The 24,603-nt window shown below is 45.2% G+C and overlaps 1 protein-coding gene across 1 annotated transcript in view; it reads right to left on the bottom strand.

The window, feature by feature from the left end:
• The window catches only part of LOC120056769 (rho GTPase-activating protein 26-like), a 108,842-nt gene extending 85,340 nt beyond the window's left edge, over window positions 1–23,502 (bottom strand). The window contains exon 1 of the mRNA XM_039004976.1: window positions 22,898–23,502. Coding sequence (XP_038860904.1) covers window positions 22,898–23,051 — 154 coding nt within the window. The 5' untranslated portion in view covers window positions 23,052–23,502. The remainder of the gene's footprint in view (window positions 1–22,897) is intronic.
• Between the last annotated feature and the right edge of the window lie 1,101 nt (window positions 23,503–24,603).

The following is a 24,603-nucleotide window of genomic DNA, read 5'->3' as shown; positions in this document are numbered from 1 at the left end:
GTTGTCCTATAGACCCGGCTCCCAAAACGTAAAGGCAGACGCACTGTCCCGCCTTTACGACACGGAGGATAGGACCACCGAACCCACTCCCATCATCCCCGCCTCGAGGCTGATAGCGCCAGTGGTCTGGGAGGTGGACTCGGACATCGAGCGGGCGCTACGGGCGGAACCCGCGCCTCCTCAGTGTCCGGCGGGCCGTAAGTACGTACCGCTTGGTGTTCGGGACCGACTGATTCGGTGGGCTCATGTCCTACCCTCCTCGGGTCACCCTGGGGTGACGAGGACAGTGGGGAGCCTTCGGGGGAGGTATTGGTGGCCTACCTTAGCTCGAGACGTTAGGGTTTATGTCTCCTCCTGTTCGGTATGCGCTCAGAGTAAGGCTCCTAGGCACCTTCCTAGAGGGAAGTTGCAACCCCTCCCCGTTCCACAACGGCCATGGTCTCATCTGTCCGTAGACTTCCTGACCGATCTTCCCCCCTCTCAGGGAAACACTACGGTTCTGGTAATTGTGGATCGGTTTTCTAAGTCCTGCCGTCTCCTCCCGTTGCCCGGTATCCCTACTGCCCTACAGACTGCGGAGGCCTTATTCACCCACGTCTTCCGGCACTACGGGGTGCCGGAGGACATCGTTTCTGATCGGGGCCCCCAGTTCACGTCCCGAGTATGGAGGGCGTTCATGGAGCGTCTGGGGGTCACGGTCAGCCTGACTTCCGGTTATCACCCCGAGAGTAATGGGCAGGTGGAGAGAGTGAACCAGGAGGTGGGTAGGTTTCTGCGGTCGTATTGCCAGGACCGGCCAGGGGAGTGGGCGAGATACATTCCCTGGGCCGAGATGGCCCAGAACTCACTACGCCACTCCTCTACTAATGTGTCCCCCTTTCAGTGTGTGTTGGGGTACCAGCCGGTCCTGGCACCATGGCATCCGAGCCAGACCGAGGCTCCTGCGGTGGAGGAGTGGGTACAGCGCTCCAAGGAGACCTGGAGGGCCGTCCAGGAGTCCCTCCAACAAGCTACGAGAAGGCAGAAGAGGAGCGCTGACCGCCACCGCAGTGAGGCCCCCGTGTTTGTACCGGGGGAAAGGGTCTGGCTCTCGACCCGAAACCTACCCCTCCGCTTGCCCTGCCGGAAGCTGGGGCCGCAGTGTGTAGGGCCCTTCAAAGTCCTGAGGAGAATAAACGAGGTGTGTTATCGATTAAAACTCCCTTCCTATTATCGTATTAACCCCTCGTTTCATGTGTCTCTCCTCAGGCCGGTGGTAGCTGGTCCCCTGCAGGACGGTGAGGTGCCGGAGGTTCCTCCTCCCCCTCTGGACATCGAGGGGTCCCCGGCGTACATTATACGGGCCATTCTGGACTCGAGACGCCGGGTGAGGGGCCTGCAGTACCTCGTGGACTGGGAGGGGTACGGTCCGGAGGAGAGGTGCTGGGTACCGGTGGAGGACATTTTGGATCCATCTATGTTAAGGGATTTCCATCGCCTCCATCCGGATCGCCCTGCGCCTCGTCCTCCGGGTCGACCTCGAGGCCGGTGTCGGCGCGCTGCGGGAGCCGCGCGTCAGAGGGGGGGTACTGTCACGACTTCAACCGAGGCAGGCTCTCCTTCCCGTTCGGGTGGCGCTCGGCGGTCGTCGTCACCGGCCTACTAGCTGCCACTGACTCTTTTTCCTCCCCCTCCTTATGTGTTTATTTGTATCACCTGGGTTTAGGTAATTGGCAATTAGTGTGGCTTTATTAGTCAGCCAGCCCGTACGCTTCTTTGTGCGGGATTGTTCGTCTGTTGCTTTGGATTTCGGGAGTGGTTATTTGTATTGTGTACTGGGTTTGTCTCCCGTGTTTGTAGACAGGTGTTTATGACACCCAGTAAGTCCGTGTTGGACATTTTGGTTTGCCGGTTGGGCATTAAAGATCACCGTATTGAAGCTCTGCTGTTCCTGCGTCTGATTTCACACCCCCCGACACCCAGGTCGTTACAGTTGGTTTGTGTTTATTCGTGTTTCTCACTTTGTTTGTGGTGAAGCATTTGTTTTAGAGTAAGCGTCGTGTGTTCACCCGTGTGGGGAATTAAATTTGGAACGCTACTCTGAACTCTCTGTCTCCTGCGTTTGACTCCTTTCATCCACTACACCCCAGGCATTACATTTACAGCGGTGGATCACAAAATAAATGTTGTTTACAGCGGTGGATCACAAAATAAATGTTGTTACAGCGGTGGATCCCAAAATAAACATTGTTTACAGGGGAGGATGCCATAATAAACTTGTTTACAGGGGAGGATCCCAAAATAAACTTGTTTACAGGGGTGGATCCCATAATAAATGTTGTTTACAGGGGTGGATCCCTTAAATACATGTGGAAAGTGCTCAAAACAAATGAAGTTAGTTGTGCCAGACATGTTATAAATAAAACAATAAGTAGCATATAGTTTTTAAACGTGTGAATGTTTTTGTCATCTGGCAAAACAAAAGCTGATTCAAAGGGGGTGTGGCAGATTTCCGTAGTAGATAACACATGAGTATCCTTGATGACAGGTGGCTATCCAGGAGGGGATAACACTCTTCCATTCACCTACTAACGAAATGTCACACCCCCGACCACTCCACCACTTATCGGTTTCTGGGTCATGGAGGAGAGAGGACGGAGGAGAGAGGACTGTCTTTTGCCCAAATGAGAATCTCCCATAGTGAAGGAGTGAGAGATTAAAGGTTTAACATGGCGGTTGGAGAGGAGATGTTCAGGATCAGTCAGTCTACGATGTAGGAGACACTTTAACCTCCACACCTCTCCTCCCGTCTCCCCCTCTCCTCCCGTCTCCCCCTCTCTACATCCATCAGCCCCTGGTCCACACTAGTCCACACTAGGGTACCGCTAACCCCTCCACCCAGATACCCACTAAGTCTGAATTTGAACAATATCTCCACCTGCCTGCACCTCCAAACTCACCTCCCCACTCACCTCCCCACTCACCTCCCCACTAAATATTGTTAGCAGGGGTTCTTTTTGGAGCTGGCTGTAGGAAACGGCTGGGAGCTCGCACACATAGTCATACACACGCACATTCACACTCACACTCAGGCATACACACACATTCACACACACACACACTCTCTCACTCTCAGACTGCCAGCGTGTTGTGGTTTGTTTGAGTTGGCCCGGCAGCGCCAGAGACAGCTCTTCCCTCTCCAGCCCACCACGGAGTGTGCACACACACACACACACACACACACACACACACACACACACACACACACACACACACACAGGGAGAAAAATAACCCAAGCATGACACACAGCAGTGCTGAGGAAGACTAATCTGGTTGTGATTGGACACAGCAGTGAGAGAATTGGCCTAAATCATCAAAGGCTGTGGAGGAGAGGAGGGTGGGAACCTGGACGGGACTAGGGTGGAAGACTGCAGAGAGGGACTAGGGTGGAAGACTACAGAGAGGGACTAGGGTTGAAGACTGCAGAGAGGGACTAGGGTTGAAGACTACAGAGAGGGACTAGGGTTGAAGACTGCAGAGGGACAAGGGTGGAAGACTGCAGAGAGGGACAAGGGTGGATGACTGCAGAGAGGGACTAGGGTGGATGACTGCAGAGAGACTAGGGTGGAAAACTGCAGAGAGGGACTAGGGTGGATGACTGCAGAGAGGGACTAGGGTGGAAGACTGCAGAGAGGGACAAGGGTGGATGACTGCAGAGAGACTAGGGTGGAAAACTGCAGAGAGGGACTAGGGTGGATGACTGCAGAGAGGGACTAGGGTGGATGACTGCAGAGAGGGACAAGGGTGGATGACTGCAGAGAGGGACTAGGGTGGATGACTGCAGAGAGACTAGGGTGGAAAACTGCAGAGAGGGACTAGGGTGGATGACTGCAGAGAGGGACTAGGGTGGAAGACTACAGAGAGGGACTAGGGTGGAAGACTGCAGAGAGGGACTAGGGTGGATGACTGCAGAGAGGGACTAGGGTGGATGACTGCAGAGAGACCAGGGTGGAAGACTGCAGAGAGGGACTAGGGTGGAAGACTGCAGAGAGGGACTAGGGTGGAAGACTACAGAGAGACTAGGGTGGAAGACTACAGAGAGACTAGGGTGGAAGACTGCAGAGAGGGACTAGGGTGGATGACTGCAGAGAGGGACTAGGGTGGAAGACTGCAGAGAGGGACTAGGGTGGAAGACTGCAGAGAGATGAGGGTGGAAGACTGCAGAGAGGGACTAGGGTGGAAGACTACAGAGAGACTAGGGTTGAAGACTACAGAGAGGGACTAGGGTGGATGACTGCAGAGAGGGACTAGGGTTGAAGACTACAGAGAGGGACTAGGTTGGATGACTGCAGAGAGGGACTAGGGTTGAAGACTACAGAGAGGGACTAGGTTGGATGACTGCAGAGAGACTAGGGTGGAAGACTGCAGAGAGGGACTAGGGTGGAAGACTGCAGAGAGGGACTAGGGTGAAAGACTGCAGAGAGGGACTAGGGTGGATGACTGCAGAGAGGGACTAGGGTGGAAGACTGCAGAGAGGGACTAGGGTGGAAGACTGCAGAGAGGGACTAGGGTGGAAGACTGCAGAGAGGGACTAGGGTGGAAGACTGCAGAGAGACTAGGGTGGAAGACTGCAGAGAGACTAGGGTGGAAAACTGCAGAGAGGGACTAGGGTGGAAGACTGCAGAGAGACTAGGGTGGAAGACTGCAGAGAGGGACTAGGGTGGATGACTGCAGAGAGGGACTAGGGTGGATGACTGCAGAGAGGGACTAGGGTGGAAGACTGAAGAGAGGGACTAGGGTGGATGACTGCAGAGAGACTAGGGTGGAAGACTGCAGAGAGGGACTAGGGTGGAAGACTGCAGAGAGGGACAAGGGTGGATGACTGCAGAGAGGGACTAGGGTGGATGACTGCAGAGAGACTAGGGTGGAAGACTGCAGAGAGGGACAAGGGTGGATGACTGCAGAGAGGGACTAGGGTGGATGACTGCAGAGAGACTAGGGTGGAAGACTGCAGAGAGGGACTAGGGTGGAAGACTGCAGAGAGGGACTAGGGTGGAAGACTGCAGAGAGGGACAAGGGTGGATGACTGCAGAGAGGGACAAGGGTGGAAGACTGCAGAGAGAGACTAGGGTGGAAGACTGCAGAGAGGGCCTAGGGTGGAAGACTGCAGAGAGGGCCTAGGGTGGAAGACTGCAGAGAGGGCCTAGGGTGGAAGACTGCAGAGAGGGCCTAGGGTGGATGACTGCAGAAAGGGACTAGGGTGGATGACTGCAGAGAGGGACTAGGGTGGATGACTGCAGAGAGGGACTAGGGTGGAAGACTGCATAGAGGGACTAGGGTGGAAGACTGCAGAGAGGGACTAGGGTGGAAGACTGCAGAGAGGGACTAGGGTGGAAGACTGCAGAGAGGGACTAGGGTGGAAGACTGCAGAGAGGGACTAGGGTGGATGACTGCAGAGAGGGACTAGGGTGGATGACTGCAGAGAGGGACTAGGGTGGAAGACTGCAGAGAGGGACTAGGGTGGATGACTGCAGAGAGGGACTAGGGTGGAAGACTGCAGAGAGGGACTAGGGTGGAAGACTGCAGAGACGGACTAGGGTGGAAGACTGCAGAGAGATGAGGGTGGAAGACTGCAGAGAGGGACTAGGGTGGACGACTGCAGAGAGGGCCTAGGGTGGAAGACTGCAGAGAAGGACTAGGGTGGAAGACTGCAGAGAGGGACTAGGGTGGAAGACTGCAGAGAGGGACTAGGGTGGAAAACTGCAGAGAGGGACTAGGGTGGAAGACTGCAGAGAGGGACTAGGGTGGAAGACTGCAGAGAGGGACTAGGGTGGAAGACTGCAGAGAGGGACTAGGGTGGAAGACTGCAGAGAGGGACTAGGGTGGAAGACTGCAGAGAGGGACTAGGGTGGAAGACTGCAGAGATGGACTAGGGTGGAAGACTGCAGAGAGGGACTAGGGTGGAAGACTGCAGAGAGACTAGGGTGGAAGACTGCAGAGAGGGACTAGGGTGGAAGACTGCAGAGAGGGACTAGGGTGGAAGACTGCAGAGAGGGACTAGGGTGGAAGACTGCAGAGAGACTAGGGTGGAAGACTGCAGAGAGACTAGGGTGGAAGACTGCAGAGAGGGACTAGGGTGGAAGACTGCAGAGAGGGACTAGGGTGGAAGACTGCAGAGAGGGACTAGGGTGGAAGACTGCAGAGAGGGACTAGGGTGGAAGACTGCAGAGAGGGACTAGGGTGGAAGACTGCAGAGAGGGACTAGGGTGGAAGACTGCAGAGAGGGACTAGGGTGGATGACTGCAGAGAGGGACTAGGGTGGAAGACTGCAGAGAGGGACTAGGGTGGAAGACTGCAGAGAGGGACTAGGGTGGAAGGGGGTAGTGTGGAGAAGAGTAAGTTGAAAAGCTCTGGGGTGGAAGAGTGGGGAGGCATTACTGTGTCGGTAGGTAACCATCTGTCATCTCCATAGGTTTCTCTGACAGGGAGTAGCTGACAAAAATAATGAGCTGAGCATTGCTACTGCTGAGGCACTGTTACTGCTGAGTCACTGCTACTGCTGAGGCACTGCTACTGCTGAGGCACTGCTACTGCTGAGGCACTGTTACTGCTGAGGCACTGTTACTGCTGAGGCACTGCTACTGCTGAGGCACTGTTACTGCTGAGGCACTGTTACTGCTGAGGCACTGCTACTGCTGAGGCACTGCTACTGCTGAGGCACTGTTACTGCTGAGGCACTGCTACTGCTGAGGCACTGCTACTGCTGAGGCACTGCTACTGCTGAGTCACTGTTACTGCTGAGGCACTGCTACTGCTGAGGCACTGCTACTGCTGAGGCACTGTTACTGCCGAGGCACTGTTACTGCCGAGGCACTGTTACTGCCGAGGCACTGCTACTGCCGAGTCACTGTTACTGCCGAGTCACTGTTACTGCCGAGTCACTGTTACTGCCGAGTCACTGTTACTGCCGAGGCACTGTTACTGCCGAGGCACTGCTACTGCCGAGGCACTGCTACTGCCGAGGCACTGCTACTGCCGAGGCACTGTTACTGCCGAGGCACTGTTACTGCCGAGGCACTGTTACTGCCGAGTCACTGCTACTGCCGAGGCACTGCTACTGCCGAGGCACTGCTACTGCCGAGTCACTGTTACTGCTGAGGCACTGCTACTGCTGAGTCACTGCTACTGCTGAGGCACTGCTACTGCTGAGGCACTGCTACTGCTGAGTCACTGTTACTGCTGAGGCACTGCTACTGCTGAGTCACTGCTACTGCTGAGGCACTGCTACTGCTGAGGCACTGTTACTGCTGAGGCACTGTTACTGCTGAGGCACTGTTACTGCTGAGGCACTGCTACTGCTGAGGCACTGCTACTGCTGAGGCACTGCTACTGCTGAGGCACTGCTACTGCTGAGGCACTGCTACTGCTGAGTCACTGCTACTGCTGAGGCACTGCTACTGCTGAGGCACTGCTACTGCTGAGACACTGCTACTGCTGAGGCACTGCTACTGCTGAGTCACTGCTACTGCTGAGTCACTGTTACTGCTGAGGCACTGTTACTGCTGAGACACTGCTACTGCTGAGACACTGCTACTGCTGAGTCACTGTTACTGCTGAGGCACTGCTACTGCTGAGGCACTGCTACTGCTGAAGCACTGTTACTGCTGAGGCACTGTTACTGCTGAGGCACTGTTACTGCTGAGGCACTGCTACTGCTGAGGCACTGCTACTGCTGAGGCACTGTTACTGCTGAGGCACTGCTACTGCTGAGGCACTGCTACTGCTGAGGCACTGCTACTGCTGAGTTACATCAAATGGTGTAGCACGTCACTGTATCATGATAAGTGATGTGCTGCCTGCCGGTAATACAACCCTCCTTCTAGAGGGAGTCAAGTTACAGTTATGACATCATGGCTATCGTATTCCCATATCATGTTCTCAGACATATAGATGTCCCTATAGAGCTCGCCAGCTTGTAGTCCTAATAACCTGAAATGAGTTACCTCTGGTTCGTTCAGCCATTCCTATGGGAAAAATGAATTAGGAAAGAAAAGGGTTTGGGATAAACGCTGAAAGTAAGGTCTGAGTTTAACACAAGTTTAGGAGGTCTTAAACATTTTTGTTCTATGAGATAATGGTGGTCATTTAACATGACCTTTATGAATTATAAAGCCTTATATGCTTTTTTTAATCACATAAATGCTTCAAAATTCACAAAAAGTGATGTTTGCTGACAAAGATTATCTCATAGAACAAAACGTATAATATCTCCTAACCCTGTATTTACCACAGACCTTATTTTCGGCATTAATCCAAAAGCCCAACAAAAACGCCATTCATTTTCCCCATAGGCTTTGTCCAACGAACCATGGCGGAGTTAGTGCCTACAAAAAGACACCATTTCTATTTCTCTCTGTATCATTACAGACAGTGTCTGTGCCCAGCGGTGACACTCATTAAGCGTGTGGCTGTGTCTTTGGGGTCACCCACCCATCGACCCATTCTCTGTGTCTTGGGCTGCTCACGGTGCTGTACAGTATGTGCGTAACCAGCGGCTCAGACAGACTGTTGACAGAGTGAAAGAAGAGACACAGACAGAGGGAGAGAGAGGCTGGAACTCTGCAGTCAATGCCCCTGGTTAATTATTCAACATCACCACCACTTCTCTCTCTGCACATCCACTTCTCTAGTCAGGCACTTTACTGTCACCCCGCCACACACTGGTCATAACACTCTTACAATACATCACACTATGCAGTAGAGTTCTGGGTGTATCTGACCAAGCTGTGTGCTTTCTAAATCATCCCAACACACAGTTTTGTATTCCCTAGTTATTACATTAAACCAAAGAGGTATAGAGGGGCTGTCATAGGGCAGTAAGAGTTATTTATTACCGGATTCTAAACCAAACCGTGGCGTGAGCCTGCAGAATTCTCTGCTCAGGGAAGAATGCACTCCATATTGTTAGCAGGGGGAGGGAGTGAGAGTGCACAGGAGAGAAGGAACGTCTGGCTCCATATTACCACAGCGCTGCTCGTGCCTTGTGCCACACACATTCTAGAAACCATTAAAAGGCTTGCCCTGGATAACACTTATTAATGTATGTATGTATGGCCACTGACTCTCATGAAAAGACAGTAACATTTCTGATGCAGGATCTAGAAAAAGGGGAAACTGGACTTCCAGGATTCCTCACGTTCGAGACTTGGAACGCAAAACTAGAGACAGAAAAAGAGGGGAGGGAAACAGAACGAGGGAAAAGAGAATGAGAGCGAGAGCGAGAGTGAGACACAGAGACAGAGACAGAGAACCAGAAGCTGGCCTGCCATGACACCAGCCCTTGGGGTCTGTCCCCTCTCTCTTTCTCTGGGTAGAGTGGAACACTGGCTTTTCTGTCCCACAGCCATCCTCTTTCTATCTTCTCTGCTCCCTCTCTCCATCGCCTCCCACTCCGCCCCCTCTCTGACCCTCATGGAGTGGACAGCAGCAGCAGACACAGGCCTCTCTTCAGCAGACAGAGTAGAGGGAGCAGAGCAGACACAGAGCTCACTGACTGCAATGGGAGAAAAGGCCTGTTCACACAATGACCTCCATTCACAGAGGGGGAGAGGAGGGAGAGGGGGAATCACACAGACCACAGGCTGCTGCCACCAGCCTTGTATTGGGAGGATAGAGGGAGGGAAGTACACCTGTCCTCAGACCTGTGGAGGGGTGCATACTGACAGGCTATAAGGTGATGATGATGATGGTGATGATTATGGTGGTGGTCTACCTACAGCATGGCGGGAGAGTGAATCAGCAGAAGGACTACAATTTACCTGATGTTAGTGTGCCACAAAATACACTCAAAATGACACTGAATGTCTTGTTTTAGATGGCCCATGTTAGTTATATGGCCACTGAAATCAACTACGACATTCTACAGCTGTGTCTGTCTGGAACTCAATGGCTGCAGAAACTGAGGGTCCAAAATATTTTACTAAATGTTGCAAGTTTGTAAGTGCAAGCTTCAGGCTGGACTAAGTTGAAAGTTGATACAATGTTTCGAATTCCTTGCAGACAGGCCATGAATAGCCAATGTGACTTATTTTTATCAGGATATTTTCTACCTGCAGGCTGCAATGTATTTATTTGTTGGCTTTATGTGGGCTATTTTTACATAGGTGGCAATGGCAGAAGTTACTTTTAGATTTGTATAATTTTCCTTTAGATAACATGACAATGATTTTGAGAAAGGACGACTTTATTATAAAAGAAATGAAATGTGCATACGAACATCATAACTGGCACGCAGATCGGTAGAAATTGTCAAATAAATATGCACTCCTAATGGAAAAGGTTGCAGACGCCTATTACCGTCAACTTCGGGAGCGTAATGGTAGCATGTGAAGACCAGCAGCAGCGGGAGGTCGGAAAACAGTTTTTTTCAGCAAAACACCAGTCTCAACGTCAACAGTGAAGAGGCGACTCAGGGATGCTGGCCTTCTAGGCTTAGTTGCAAAGAAAAAGCCATATCTCAGACTGGCCAATAAAAATAAAAGATTAAGATGGGCAAAAGAAAACAGACATTGGACAGAGGAACTCTGCCTAGAAGGCCAGCATCCCGGAGTCGCCTCTTCACTGTTGATGTTGAGACTGGCGTTTTGCGGGTACTATTTAATGAAGCTGCCAGTTGAGGACTTGTGAGGCGTCTGTTTCTCAAACTAGACACTCTAATGTACTTGTCCTCTTGCTCAGTTGTGCACCGGGGCCACCCACTCCTCTTTCTATTCTGGTTAGAGCCAGTTTACGCTGTTCTGTGAAGGGAGTAGTACACAGTGTTGTACGAGATCTTCAGTTTCTTGGCAATTTCTCTCATGGAATAGCCTTCATTTCTCAGAACAAGAATAGACTGACGAGTTTCAGAAGAAAGGTCTTTGTTTCTGGCCATTTTGAGGCTGTAATCGAACACACAAATGCTGATGCTCCAGATACTCAACTAGTCTAAAGAAGGCCAGTTTAATTGCTTCTTTAATCAGAACAACAGTTTTCAGCTGTGCTAACATAATCACAAAAGGGTTTTCTAATGATCAATTAGCATTTTAAAATTATAAACTTGGATTAGCTAACACAACGTGCCATTGGAACACAGGAGTGTACGCCTATGTAGATATTCACAAAAAAATCTGCCGTATCTAGCTACAATAGTCATTTACAACATTAACAATGTCTACACTGCATTTCTGATCAATTTGATGTTATTTTAATGGACAATTTTTTTTGCTTTCTTTAAAAAACAAGGACATTTCTAAGTGACGCCAAACTTTTGAACGGTAGCATACATTTTCAGATATTATAAGTTTCTAATTCTGTCAGAAAGTTGTTTGCAAGTCAAAGCGTACTGTTAGCTAGATAGCGAACATTAGCTTGCGGGCTCACTAGCTAACATTACATGTATGATCTTTGTAGCAATATAATTCTAAATCAGAAAATCCATTTGCATTGCTAGTTAAAGCCTAATGTTAGTTAGCTAACATTGAACCTAGATGGTTAGCATTAGCTACCTGCACATTCATACTACAGCTATGACAATGTTTGTATTGGTAGTAGATTGAGTTGGGATCATGCAGGTTAATTGTTTAGCTAGCTAGCTAGCTACATGTCTAAACAAAAGACTACAATTCGCCAGATGATTACGTGACCCATCAAGTTAGCCAGGTGTGTCTGGGGGTGATTACGGCCATCTATTGTATTTCATGAACATGTGTACATGTCTAGACAATAGTGACCCATCCACTTAGCTAGATGTGGCTGGGGGGTGGTCATCTAATAATTATAAAATATTTATACAATATTTTTATCTGGACACTTTCTGTTTTTGATATTGCTACTATGCAAATAACCATTTCAGTTTACTGTTTACACCTTCTGTATCCTGTGCATGTGACAAATAAACTTAGATTTTCTTTGATATAGTGTGTGTTTACCAGAGACTGTAAGTGTAGAACAACATGACCTGCACCAAAGTCAGATTAGGATATAGACCAAGGACTAGATAAAGTGTATTTTTACCTGGAGGTTTCCTTATTGTAGGCTACTACTTTTACCACTTTTAGTCTTGAAATCTTTGGTTGTTTACTAAACTACTCACTCTGTTTAGCACATGGCCTCACATGTGAATCCTTAAAGAGATGGGTGGGGCTAAGGCTTAAGAGGGTGTGAATGATGCTGAATGGGCGTAGACAAAGAAGAGCTTTCCAATAGGTGTACCAAAACATTCACGGGCCATTCTCAAAAGTGGGCTTACAGTGTATGATATACCACTTTCTAGCTCTGAGTCTCTACTATTATCCAATGTAAAAAACACAATTGCAAATTTTGCTACATAGGACTGAATCCAGGTGGCGGGTCACATATGGGCAATTCCAGGGTAACGGAATTCACTTTAAAATGTATGCCAAACAAAAACAATTGATTTCAAAGTTGAACAAACCATACAACTCTATGCACAATGACTACTTTTAACAAATTACACAGTAAATTAAAACAAAACACATTTACTGGAAAAACTGTGCAGATGCAGTTTGGTAACATAATTACGGTAAAATCTCCTTCAGTTTCATTCTGTTACCAAACTTTGTATCTGGAAAAAGGGACAGCTGCATCAGGAGATCAATGATAATAGTGCTGAATGAATGAATGATTTCCATGTCTTCACTAACAAACTTGACATTCTTAAAGAGACAGCGTACAATTTTCAATGTAATGCATCTCAATAGAAATCAGTGTTTTTACACAATGTAGAAACCTAATATTCTACAAATGTCTTTGTAATTTCAATCATTTCAATGTTTGTATCAACATTTGAGCTTTTGTAATAAACAGATGTATTTACAGGGTTACATGTGTTTCTAGGGCGTGTGCTTCAAACGGAGCTAGAATTCATATAGGCCCATTAAAGGCTGTATCTCAATCAATTACCAAGATTTGCTTTTACTTTAGGGCCCTAGCTCTGTTTAGGATTTCCACCTTGTTCCTTCTTTAGGACGACATAGTAGCAGTCAGATAACCTCCAGGAGATTGTATGTCTTCCATTTCCTAATAATTGCTCCCACAGTTGATTTCTTCAAACCAAGCTGCTTACCTATTGCAGATTCAGTCTTCCCAGCCTGGTGCAGGTCTACAATTTTGTTTCTGGTGTCCTTTAACAGGTCTTTGGTCTTGGCCATAGTGGAGTTTGGAGTGTGACTGTTTGAGGTTATGGACAGGTGTCTTTTATACTGATAACAAGTTCAAACAGGTGCCATTAATACAGGTAACGAATGGAGGACACAGGAGCCCCTTAAAGAAGAAGTTACAGGTCTGTGAGAGCCAGAAATCTTGCTTGTTTGTAGGTGACCAAATACTTATTTTCCACCATAATTTGCAAATAAATTCATTAAAAATCCTACAATGTGATTTTCTGGATTTTTTTTTCTCATTTTGTCTGTCATAGTTGAAGTGTACCTATGATGAAAATTACAGGCCTCTCTCATCTTTTTAAGTGGGAGAACTTGCACAATTGGTGGCTGACTAAATACTTTTTTGCCCCACTGTACATGGGGTACCGGTACTGAGTCAATGTGCGGGGGTATAGGTTAGTCGAGGTAATTGAGGTAATATATACATGTAGGTAGGGGTAAAGCGACTATGCATAGATAATAAACAGTGAGTATCAGCAGCGTAAAAAAGGGGTGTCGTGTAGAGGTCGACCGATTATGATTTTTCAACGCCATACCAATACCGATTATTGGAGGACCAAAAAAAGCCGATACCGATTAATCAGACAATTTTTTTATTTTATTTGTAATAATGACAATTACAACAATACTGAATGAACACTTATTTCAACTTAATATAATACATCAATAAAAGTCCATTTAGCCTCAAATAAATAATGAAACATGTTCAATTTGGTTTAAATAATGCAAAAACAAAGTGTTGGAGAAGAAAGTAAAAGTGCAATATGTGCCATGTGAAAAAGCTAACGTTTAAGTTCCTTGCTCAGAACATGAGAACATATGAAAGCTGGTGGTTCCTTTTAACATGAGACTTCAATATTCCAAGTTAAGAGGTTTTAGGTTGTAGTTAATATAGTATTTATAGGACTATTTTTCTCTATACCATTTGTATTCCATATACCTTTGACTATTGGATGTTCTTATAGGCACTTTAGTATTGCCAGTGAAAGAGTATAGCTTCCGTCCCTCTCCTCGCTCCTACCTGGGCTCGAACGAGGAACACATCGACAACAGCCACCCTCTAAGCAGCGCTACCCATGCAGAGCGAGGGGAACAACTTCTCCAAGTCTCAGAGCGAGTGACGTTTGAAACGCTATTAGCGCGCACCCCGCTAACTAGCTAGCCATTTCACATCGGTTACACCAGCCTAATCTCAGGAGTTGATAGGCTTGAAGTCATAAACAGCGCAATGCTTGAAGCACAGTGAAGAGCTGCTGGCAAAACCCATGAAAGTGCTGTTTGAATGAATGCTTACGAGCCTGCTGCTGCCTACCATCGCTCAGTCAGACTGCTCTATCAAATATCAAATCATAGACTTAATTATAACATAATAACACACAGAAATACGAGCCTTTGGTCATTAATATGGTCGAATCCGGAAACTATAATTTCAAAAACAAAACGTTTATTATTATCGCATATACCCTGACTCTGCGTGCAATGAACGCAAGAGAAGTGACACAATTTCACCTGGTTAATATTGCCTGCTAACCTGGATTTCTTTTAGCTAAATATACAGGTTGAAAAATATATACTTCTGTGTATTGATTTTAAGAAAGACATTGATGTTTATGGTTAGGTACACGTTGGAGCAACGACAGTCCTTTTTCGCGAATGCGCACCGCATCGATTATATGCAACGCAGGACACGCTAGATAAACTAGTAATATCATCAACCATGTGTAGTTATAACTAGTGATTATGATTGATTGATTGATTGATTGTTTTTTATAAGATAAGTTTAATGCTAGCTAGCAACTTACCTCGGCTTCTTACTGCATTCGCGTAACAGGCAGGCTCCTCGTGGAGTGCAATGAGAGGCAGGTGGTTAGAGCGTTGGACTAGTTAACTGTAAAGTTGCAAGATTGAATCCCCGAGCTGACAAGGTAAAAATCTGTCGTTCTGCCCCTGAACAAGGCAGTTAACCCACCGTTCCTAGGCCGTCATTGAAAATAAGAATGTGTTCTTAACTGACTTGCCTAGTTAAATTAAGGTGTAAAATAAATAAAGATTTTTTTTTTTTTATCTGCCAAATCGGTGTCCAAAAATACCGATTTCCGATTGTTATGAAAACTTGAAATCAGCCCTAATTAATCGGCCATTCCGATCAATCGGTCGACCTCTAGTCATGTGTAAATAGTCCGGGTGGCCATTTGATTAACTGTTCAGCAGTCTTATGGCTTGGGGGTAGAAGCTGTTAAGGAGCCTTTTGGACCTAGACTTGGCGCTCTGGTACAGCTTGCAGTGTGGTAGCAGAGAGAACAGTCTATGACTAGGGTGGCTGGACTCTTTGGCAATTTGTATGGCCTTCCTCTGACACCGCCTGCTATGGCAGGAAGCTTGACCCCAGTGATGTACTGGGCCATACGCACTACCCACTGTAGCGTCTTGCGGTCGAATGCCGAGCAGTTCCCATACCAGGCGGTGATGCAACCAGTCAGGATACCCTCGATGGTGCAGCTGTAGAACATTTTGAGGATCTGAGAACCCATGCCAAATCTTTTCATACAGCTCTGCATTTAACAAAAAAAGGGGAAGCATGGGCTGAATGTCTCTCAGACATTATTTCCGTCATTAAGAAGAAATAGGCTTATTTTCATTAGAAATGGCCTAATTCAAGAGTTGACATCCTAAAAATAAACTCCACATACCGTATGTGTGAATCTCACTTCCTCTTTCACGGTCAGGAGGCCAGAGTGGAGGCCCGTTCAGAAACCGTTGCCTCTGTGCATACTTTCACCAGATGGAAAGGGAATGTCTCTAAAATGAACCAAACAGAGCTGATCTATTATTTTCTATTCCCTTTTTCTCTGCCTTTCCACTGCTATTTAAAATGTTCTCTTTAACTGTATCCCCTACTGACATTGTCATTGGGCCATCTTCAGTGCCTTCAGCACTTGTGCTCTCCTGCACAGAGAGAGTGAGAGGCCAGCTATGCTTCACTCACAACATGTATGTGAAGGCAGCTTGGAGGAAGTTCACCTGCACAAAACAAAATAGTCCTGAATGCATGGAAGGCAGGCTAGTGTGCAGGGTAAAAACCTTCTCTAGCGTGAAATAGTTCCCAATCATTCTGATTGTGAAGTCATGTTGTAAAAACAGGGCAGACTCATGGTTTAGAATTTCAATAACACTGGAGAAAAACTAACAGGAAGTGTAATGTGGTGGAACAAACTATGTATTTAAATGGCACAGTTAACCAACATGTGCATGCATGTTTATAGCCTATAGAGATAATTAAAATTAGACTGGTGCATACCAGGGAAACAAGATCCACATCCTTGTGAGTAGAAACACAAAGGAAAAATCCTGAACACAAAATGCTGAGTGGCTAAGTGACTATGCAATTATGAAGGATGTAACTGAATAAGGCTTCTAAAGCTCAAATATTTACCAGCTCTGTGTCCAACTGGATTGTGTTAACTCATCTTGGTAGTATTAGAGCCAAAATAACCCAAACACATGATTGGACAATCTGAGCGTAATTGATGAAGTTCAGCTCTACCGCTGTAGGTCAGGACCATCCCCTGACAGAGCTGCATCATTGGTGCCCTAATTTCCCTTCCTCTACGTCACTGCTTATGGAATACCCCCATCGACCCCCTTCCGCACACACATTTATTTCCCTTTGTTCCCATCTGATGCATTCAGCAGAATGTCCCTAGACGCAATGGCACCCGCCACTCTCCCTCCCTCTCTCTCTCCCTCCCTCTCTCTCTCCCCCGAAGGCAGACTGGAATAATGTGGCTTGGGTTTTTATTTAGGGAGTCTTTGTTGTGAAAGGCACACACACACGGGGGACACCTAGTCAGTTGTACAACTGAATGCCTTCAACTAAAATGTGTCTTCCACATTTAACCCAAAAACCCCTCTAAATCAGAGAGGTGCGGGGGCTGCCATAATTGTCATACACGGCTTCGGCGCCCAGGGAACAGTGGGTTAACTGCTTTCGTCAGGGGCAGATTTTTACCTTGTCAGCTCGGGGATTCGATCCAGCAACCTTTGGGTTACTGGCCCAACGGTCTAACCACTAGGCTACCTGGCAGAGACTCCCTGGGTCAGTAGTGTGGTCGTTCCATTTGATTTCAAAAGTTTTTTGAACGCACCCCTTTAGATTCAAACAAAACTTCTCATACATGCCTGCCCATGGTAGAAGTGTCAGAAAGTGACTTTTTGGACCTGAATGACAAAACATTCAGGAGATGTTCAAAGTTGACCCATTTTGCATACCACACCAATAATAATAATAATTATTTATTGTGTCCCTTTCAGGAAATGTGTCTTGCGTCTCAACAGACCACAGCACAGCATCTCCACATCTCCACAGCATCTCCACATAAGTGCATAAATACATAAATCACAAGCAATAACTACAGCAGACAACACAGTTCACAGTCCATAATTCAGTTCGTAAATTCTGGGGGGGGGGGGGGGGGTTGAGCAGTTATTTATTCAATTGACGTATACTGGTGGGGATGAATGATTTCTGGGCTCTGAAGGTTTTGTAAAGATGGACTCTGTATCGGCGGGCTGATGGTAGGAGCTGGTGCTCCTGGTTGAGTGGGTGTGTCAGGTCAGTGGTAATTCTCGCTCCTGCCATTGCCGCTCTCATACATTGAGACAGCCATGTCTTCCTCACTGGAAAATCTAAACGGTTGAGTTTGATGTAATTTAAAAGCTTCAAACAGGATCGTCAAACTATTTTATATATAAAAAAAAAAATATGTTTTAATAAACATTATGTCATTTTTTACCTTTAATGTCAATTATCTAATAACGGGTAAACTCATTTTTTTTTGCATATGTTTAAGCAATAAGGCTCGAGGAGGTATTGTGGTATATGGTGGTATATTGTGGTATATGGCCAATATTCCATGGCTAAGGGCTGTTCTTATGCACGGCGCAAAGCGGAGTGCCTGGACACAGCCCTTAGCCGTGGTATATTGGCCATATACCACAAACCCCCAAAGTGCCCTATTGCTATTATAAACTGGTTACCAATGTAATTAGAGCAGTAAAAATAAATGTTTTGTCATACCCGTGGTATACAGTCTGATATACCACGGTTGCCAGGCAATCCGCATTCAGGGCTCGAAACACCCAGTTTATAATGTAGTTTAGACCCTATGTCATATCATCTGAGGTGTTTGTGTTGTGTCCACCACCGGTTGATACACAGCATGCTCTTGAATACAGGGTGGGTGATAAATGTACTAAAATGGGAATAAAATAGAAATTTGAACTTTTGAAATGGTACCACAAAGATGGTTGGAGGTCCACACATCAGAGAATGTTGACTTGAATGGGAACAAGTTGTTCTAAATTATACTGTCAATATTCCATAGGAAACCTATTGAAATAATAGAAATATAGATACTAGAAAATACATTCTCATTTAAGTTGACATTGATGGTGAGTGGACCGGTAGCCATCTTTGTGGTAGTAATTGAAAGTTTAAATTTAAATTGTGTACAAGCTAAATTACAGTGGTGTGAAGGGATAGGTCTATTCTACAAATTCTATTTCTATGATTGAAATGACACCCACCTTGTATTCAAGAGAATGCATGCTGTGTCTCAACCGATGGCGGGCACCGTACTAACACATAAGATGATGCAAATCATAGTCTAAGCTACAACATATGCAAAAATATTATTTTTTTTATATACAAAAACTGACATTAAAAGTAAAAAGAAAAATACAAAAAACATTTTTTCCAAAAAATGATCAAATACTGTAGTTTGACAACCCTGTTTGTAAGCTTTTAAATTATATCAAACTCAATAGTTTATATTTTCCACAGCAAAATGGGTGAACTTTGAGCACCTCAATCTCCTGAATGTTTTGGCATTCAGGTCCAAAAAGTCACTTTCTGACCACTTCCACCATGGGCAAATATGTATAAAAAGTTTCATTCAAATCAAAAGGGGTGTAATCAAAAAGCGATTGAAATTAAATGGAATGACCCCACAGTCAGTGTCCCTTACAGAAAAATTACATGATTTCACATGTGAAATTTCCACATTCTATGAAAGAAATCCGGTAAAAATGTGTTTTTGGAACACTTCACATGAGATCTTGTTTTCACATGTGCTGGAGAAAGGCCTAACTTCTGGTCTGGTGATTCCCACTCTGCTTCTTACAGGGTTAGAGATGCTTCTACAGGGGAACATAGTGAGGCAGTGAGTCACTTGTCAGGTTTTTGGGGGCAATAAAGTTCAGTTACTTAGAACACAACATGGCTGAAAGCAAAGGCCATTATTTAGAGTCTGTTTATAGGGACCTATTTCTATAGCTGAACCTGGATGTTTAAACGGCTACGTGAAAGGATGCAGGTACCATTTCACTTCCTCTTAGCTGCATTCACTTCACAACAGCATCAACTAAACAAACACTGGCACCCTGTCCCCTATATAGTGCACTACTTTTGTCCAGGGCCCATATATAGAATACGGTACCATTTGGGACACAACCGTCAGCACATCCTTGCTGGACAGTGTGAAGGTGAGAAAATATCATTAAAACAAGTTTACATTTGCTACAGCTGCAGCTAATACTTCAGTAATAACTGTGTAACTACAATAACGGTGTAATTACAATATCCCATAACTGTATGATTTGGTCACCTCACCTGATAATCCCAGTTGTTGACAGTGTGAGACATCATCTTATGTGAGGTGGAGGACTATAAAACAGCCTGCTGAGTTTCCAGTGTTTCCTCTGTATTCATTTAGCAGCTTCAAAAAATATATACATTTTTAGTTTTTATATATACAATAATTGTTGAGACGGTAAAAGAATTTCAGTGAAAATGTAAATGACTAAAAGCAGATATCTATATTATGTAGCAAAGATAATGGCACATGTTGTTTATAAGATCATCTTTGAGAACGAACAACCACCAGAATAAAAACCAGACAGTCAGGGAAAATGTAACATTCTACAAATGCCATGACATGGGGCCCACCATTGATTTTGTTATAATGTTTGCGTCACTCAGATAGCATAAGCCATGGGAAAATATGTACAATTACAGGAAAGTAGCTTTAAAACGGCAATTTTTCTCTCAGACCCCATGACAAAATGTGTAGAATTCCAGGAAACTAGCTTTAAAACTGAAAACATTTCTCTCCGCCTCATGGCAAAATTTGTAGAACTGCAGGAAATTAGCTTTAAAGTAACTGCCCAGTGAAAATCTAATTTAATAAAAGTTAATATTCTGATAACTCATACCCAAATAATGTTGTTGACTCGTCCTATACTTGTAATTGTGACCAAAGTATAAATAGGAGAAAAAATACTTCAAAAACCCCACCTAAAACTTTAATAAATGCTTGCTGTTTCCTTAGAGTATGATGTAATAGTTCTCAGGAGGAGGAGCTGGCCAATCAGTGGTCTAGAGGAGGATGAGCTGGCCCATGAGAGGCTACTTGCATGAATATTTTTTATGAGCGGTATACGCCCACACCATTTTGTTGTTGGGGTACACCCACACCATTCCAACACAGAAAAACGGCTTTTTAACATGCTTAATTTAAAAAATGTGGAAGGAAAACTATTTCACTCATATTGTAAGTAAGTTTAGTTAATATTTCATAGAAATCTGGAAACACTGGGAATTTACTTTAAAACAGCAAAATGTCTCTGCGGCCAATAGGAGAGCAACATTGGCCATGCCCACTACCATGACCCCCCTGCCCCCCACGCTAACTTTGCCACCTCTGCTGAAAAAAATCTTAGGGGAAACACTGGTTTCTGAAGGGCAAACTCCCGCCTACTCCCTAATTCTACATTTGGGGTCATTTCATCATCGCATTGTAGGACAGGATACATGTCAACTCAGGTTTGATAGGCCATGGATACACACTCACAAAAATACTCTTCTACAAGACCTTCTATAAAAGAAACTGCTACTGGAGACATTAATTTGCCATCTCTTCCCTGAAATGTTGAGTCTGTTTTTAAACAATTAAAACCTCATGGAAATCTATATATATATGATTATCAGTAATGCTCACATAAAAATACTCAAGAGACCTGAAGCATATTCCACCTGTAATAACTCATTCTAGACGATGATGACGGCACACTAAAATTACAAAGCATGTGTGTTTTAGCTATGTTAGAACAGTGACATACGGTAGAAGGTGGACCAATCGCATGAGGTAAACTAAAGAACAGCTTCTTTCACACAAACCTGGTCCTCAATTTTATCTCTGGGATACTGGTGGCAACCTTTAATGTCAATTAAGATATCAAAATATGCAGCCCCCGCATCCGCAGAACAGCGCCAGTAAACCCAAATGTTGGTTAATTTGAGTGATTAAAATAATATCATGTTTGAGGGCGGAGGTAAAACGTTTCATCTGGATCCCTAATGACAGGTTGCCCTTTGCTTACAGAACATCCATCTTGCTCCGGGGGGCTGCCTGGCTGGCTGCCTGGCTGCCTGGCTGGCAGGCTGTTGACTACTGCTAGTGTTGGTGCTGTGTGAAGTCTGTGACTGACTGTAGGATTGGCCACAGGAACCACACTCCAACCAACCGGATGGGGAAGCAGTAAATGCCACAATAACAGACGTGTAAAGTGGGGTTGAAGAATCGCCTAAAGCCTCTGGTGTAGTGTAAGGTTTACTTTCTCTCTGTGGTGAGAGGTTACAAACATGTACTTGTTGTTGTGCCACCAGCAACCAGAACAAGGACAAAGCAGAGGGACTTGCCCAGAAGGTTAATTCTGGATTTAATTCGCACAAAAGTGGAAAGCTTTGAAATAATGTGAAAAGTGGTGCGATCTTGTCCAGAGCGACTTACAGTAAGTAGTGAGTTCATACATTTTCATATTGTATTTGTACTGGTCCCTCGTGGGAGTCAAACACACAACGCCAAACTCTACCAACTGAGCCACACAGGGTAATAGACATGTAACATACAATTAAAACACAGCAGCTACACAGCCAACTGTTCCTACAACAGCTGACTATCCCTAACCCCAGTTCTCCTCTGACCTGGGACTGTCGGTCACTACGGGTCATTCAGTTTGATTTCTAGATGTCCCTGACAGACAAAAGCAGAATGATCCAGACCGTTAATGGCAGCTGACTGGGCACTGTGCAGAACAGCATGGACTATCTGTTTACTGGCCTGTTTTGAACATCTATCATGCGTTAGAGTGGAGCGGAAACTTCCGGGATGTGTATAGTAGTGTAGTAACAGTGTGTGTCACCCTATGAGACAACTGTGGCTAAATGTAAACACTAGCTCTTGAACTTCACACTGACAGACTGGTGATTGGTGAACATGGACTTTAGCTTGAGGCTTAATGATACATTGTTCCAAATTCCATGTTCAACCAGCATGCACCTGTCAAGAGTTCTACTGCCCTCTATCTGATGATGTTCAATGACTAGGCTAAGTCCTAACCAACTAATTATGCATGAAAAGATCAGGCAATTATGGAAATGTTATACGTTACCATACATACTTTATATATACACAATATAGGCTACTTTAAATCTAAAATTATCTTTAAGAAGATTAGAAATCTATCACATAGGGCTCTATGATAGGGCAATGTCTTCATTCATAGTTGTTTGGGAATTTAGCTGGGCACAGAAGAGCAGTCATCATCACAACACAAGATTGCAAATGGATTATCTTACTTTTCAATGCTTGGATGAGCGCCTTCCCATCTTTGATTAGTTCTTTGATGAATTTGTTGGTTTTGTCCAGTTCCAGTTCGTGAGACTTTAATCTGTCTCGGAACTGTGGACTGTCCAGATAGCAATCACTAAACTCCAGAGCAGGCAGTCCCATGTTTCCTCTGAGTCCACAGCACCCGAGGTCGGAGGAGGAAGAAATCGTTGACTGGTGATGTGCAATCCACTTAAGAAGGTAGCGGAACACAGAGATTAACACTATGCAGATACCTGTCTACATTACACTACATAGCCAACGCAATAATCTTGCTGACAACATGCAGGCGGGCAAACGTGGATCTGGTTTATTTTAGCCTAGGATCCAAACGGTATCCCCCAAAAAATCGCACGCGAAAAAAACTGTGCTTGTATAGGAGGGAAGTACTGAAAGAATATTCACTTATTGGCAGTCAACGATCCCAGGCAACCTGTGCATTCGTCATGACAACGCCGTACTGGTAAGGAAAATAGGAGGAAGATGAAAGAAAAAACGAGGTACGGTAGTTGCTGATTCTTCTCTGGGCGTTTTAAATGCAGAGCTTTCTCTCAAGCGTTGGTGTTCGTTCCATCGTACCAACCTACCCCGAAACAGATAATCCTATGATGGATGCAGCTCTAGACCAATAGCATTGCTCAGTACCAAAACGGTTCGAGAAGGGAAGGCGCACTACAGTTGCGGGAGATGGGTGCATAAAGGAAGGGTTGGTTGGTCAAAAACGCAGTGATGTCACTTTAAAGAGCGGGGAATTTCGTTTTTTTTTTTTTTTTTTTTTTTACATCAACCTGCTAAGGCTAGGATAAGCAAAGCGACAACTTGTTGTTAAATCTTCAACTGTTGTCCATTGGGAGAGCAATTGTTAGGTAATTACACACATCACAAGCCTTTATGTACTCTGCATAGTTGCAAATGAAAATGTTATCCATAATTTCAAACAATGTGACTGTTTATGACAGCTTTAAACTAGCTATAAACAGTTTAGAAACTACTTATAACCCCCTTATAAGTATTGCACTATAGAGAGAGAGCGAGAGAGAGAAAGAGAGAAAGGGTGTGTGTGTGTGTGTTAGAGGTCGACGAATTTTGATTTTTCAACTCCGATACCGATGCCGATTATTTTAGGACCAAAAAAGCCGATACCAATTAATCAGATGATTTATATATATATATATTTATATATATATGTGTAATAATCACAATTACAACAATACTGAATGAACACTTTTATTTTAACTTAATATAATACATAAATGAAAATAATGAAACATGTTCAATTTGGTTTAAATAATGAAAAAACAGTGTTGGAGAAGAAAGTAAAAGTGCAATATGTGCCATGTAAAAAAGCTAACATTTAATCTCGGGAGTTGATAGGCTTGAAGTCATAAACAGCGCTGTGCTTCAAGCATTGCGAAGAGCTGCTGGCAAACGCAGGAAAGTTTGAATGAATGCTTATGAGCCTGCAGCTGCCTACCACCGCTCAGTCAGACTGCTCTATCAAATATCAAATCAAAAACGTAACTATAATATAATAAACACACAGAAATACGAGCCTTAGGTCATTAATATGGTCGAATCCGGAAACTATCATTTCGAAAACAAAACTTTTATTCTTTCAGTGAAATACGGAACCGTTCCGTATTTTATCGAACGGGTGGCATCCATAAGTCTAAAT

The sequence above is a fragment of the Salvelinus namaycush genome, chromosome 12 (assembly GCF_016432855.1).
Source record: "Salvelinus namaycush isolate Seneca chromosome 12, SaNama_1.0, whole genome shotgun sequence".
NCBI classification, from domain to species: Eukaryota; Metazoa; Chordata; class Actinopteri; order Salmoniformes; family Salmonidae; genus Salvelinus; species Salvelinus namaycush.
Note: the sequence above shows the minus strand (reverse complement) of the source record. Positions and strands in the feature narration are given on the sequence as shown.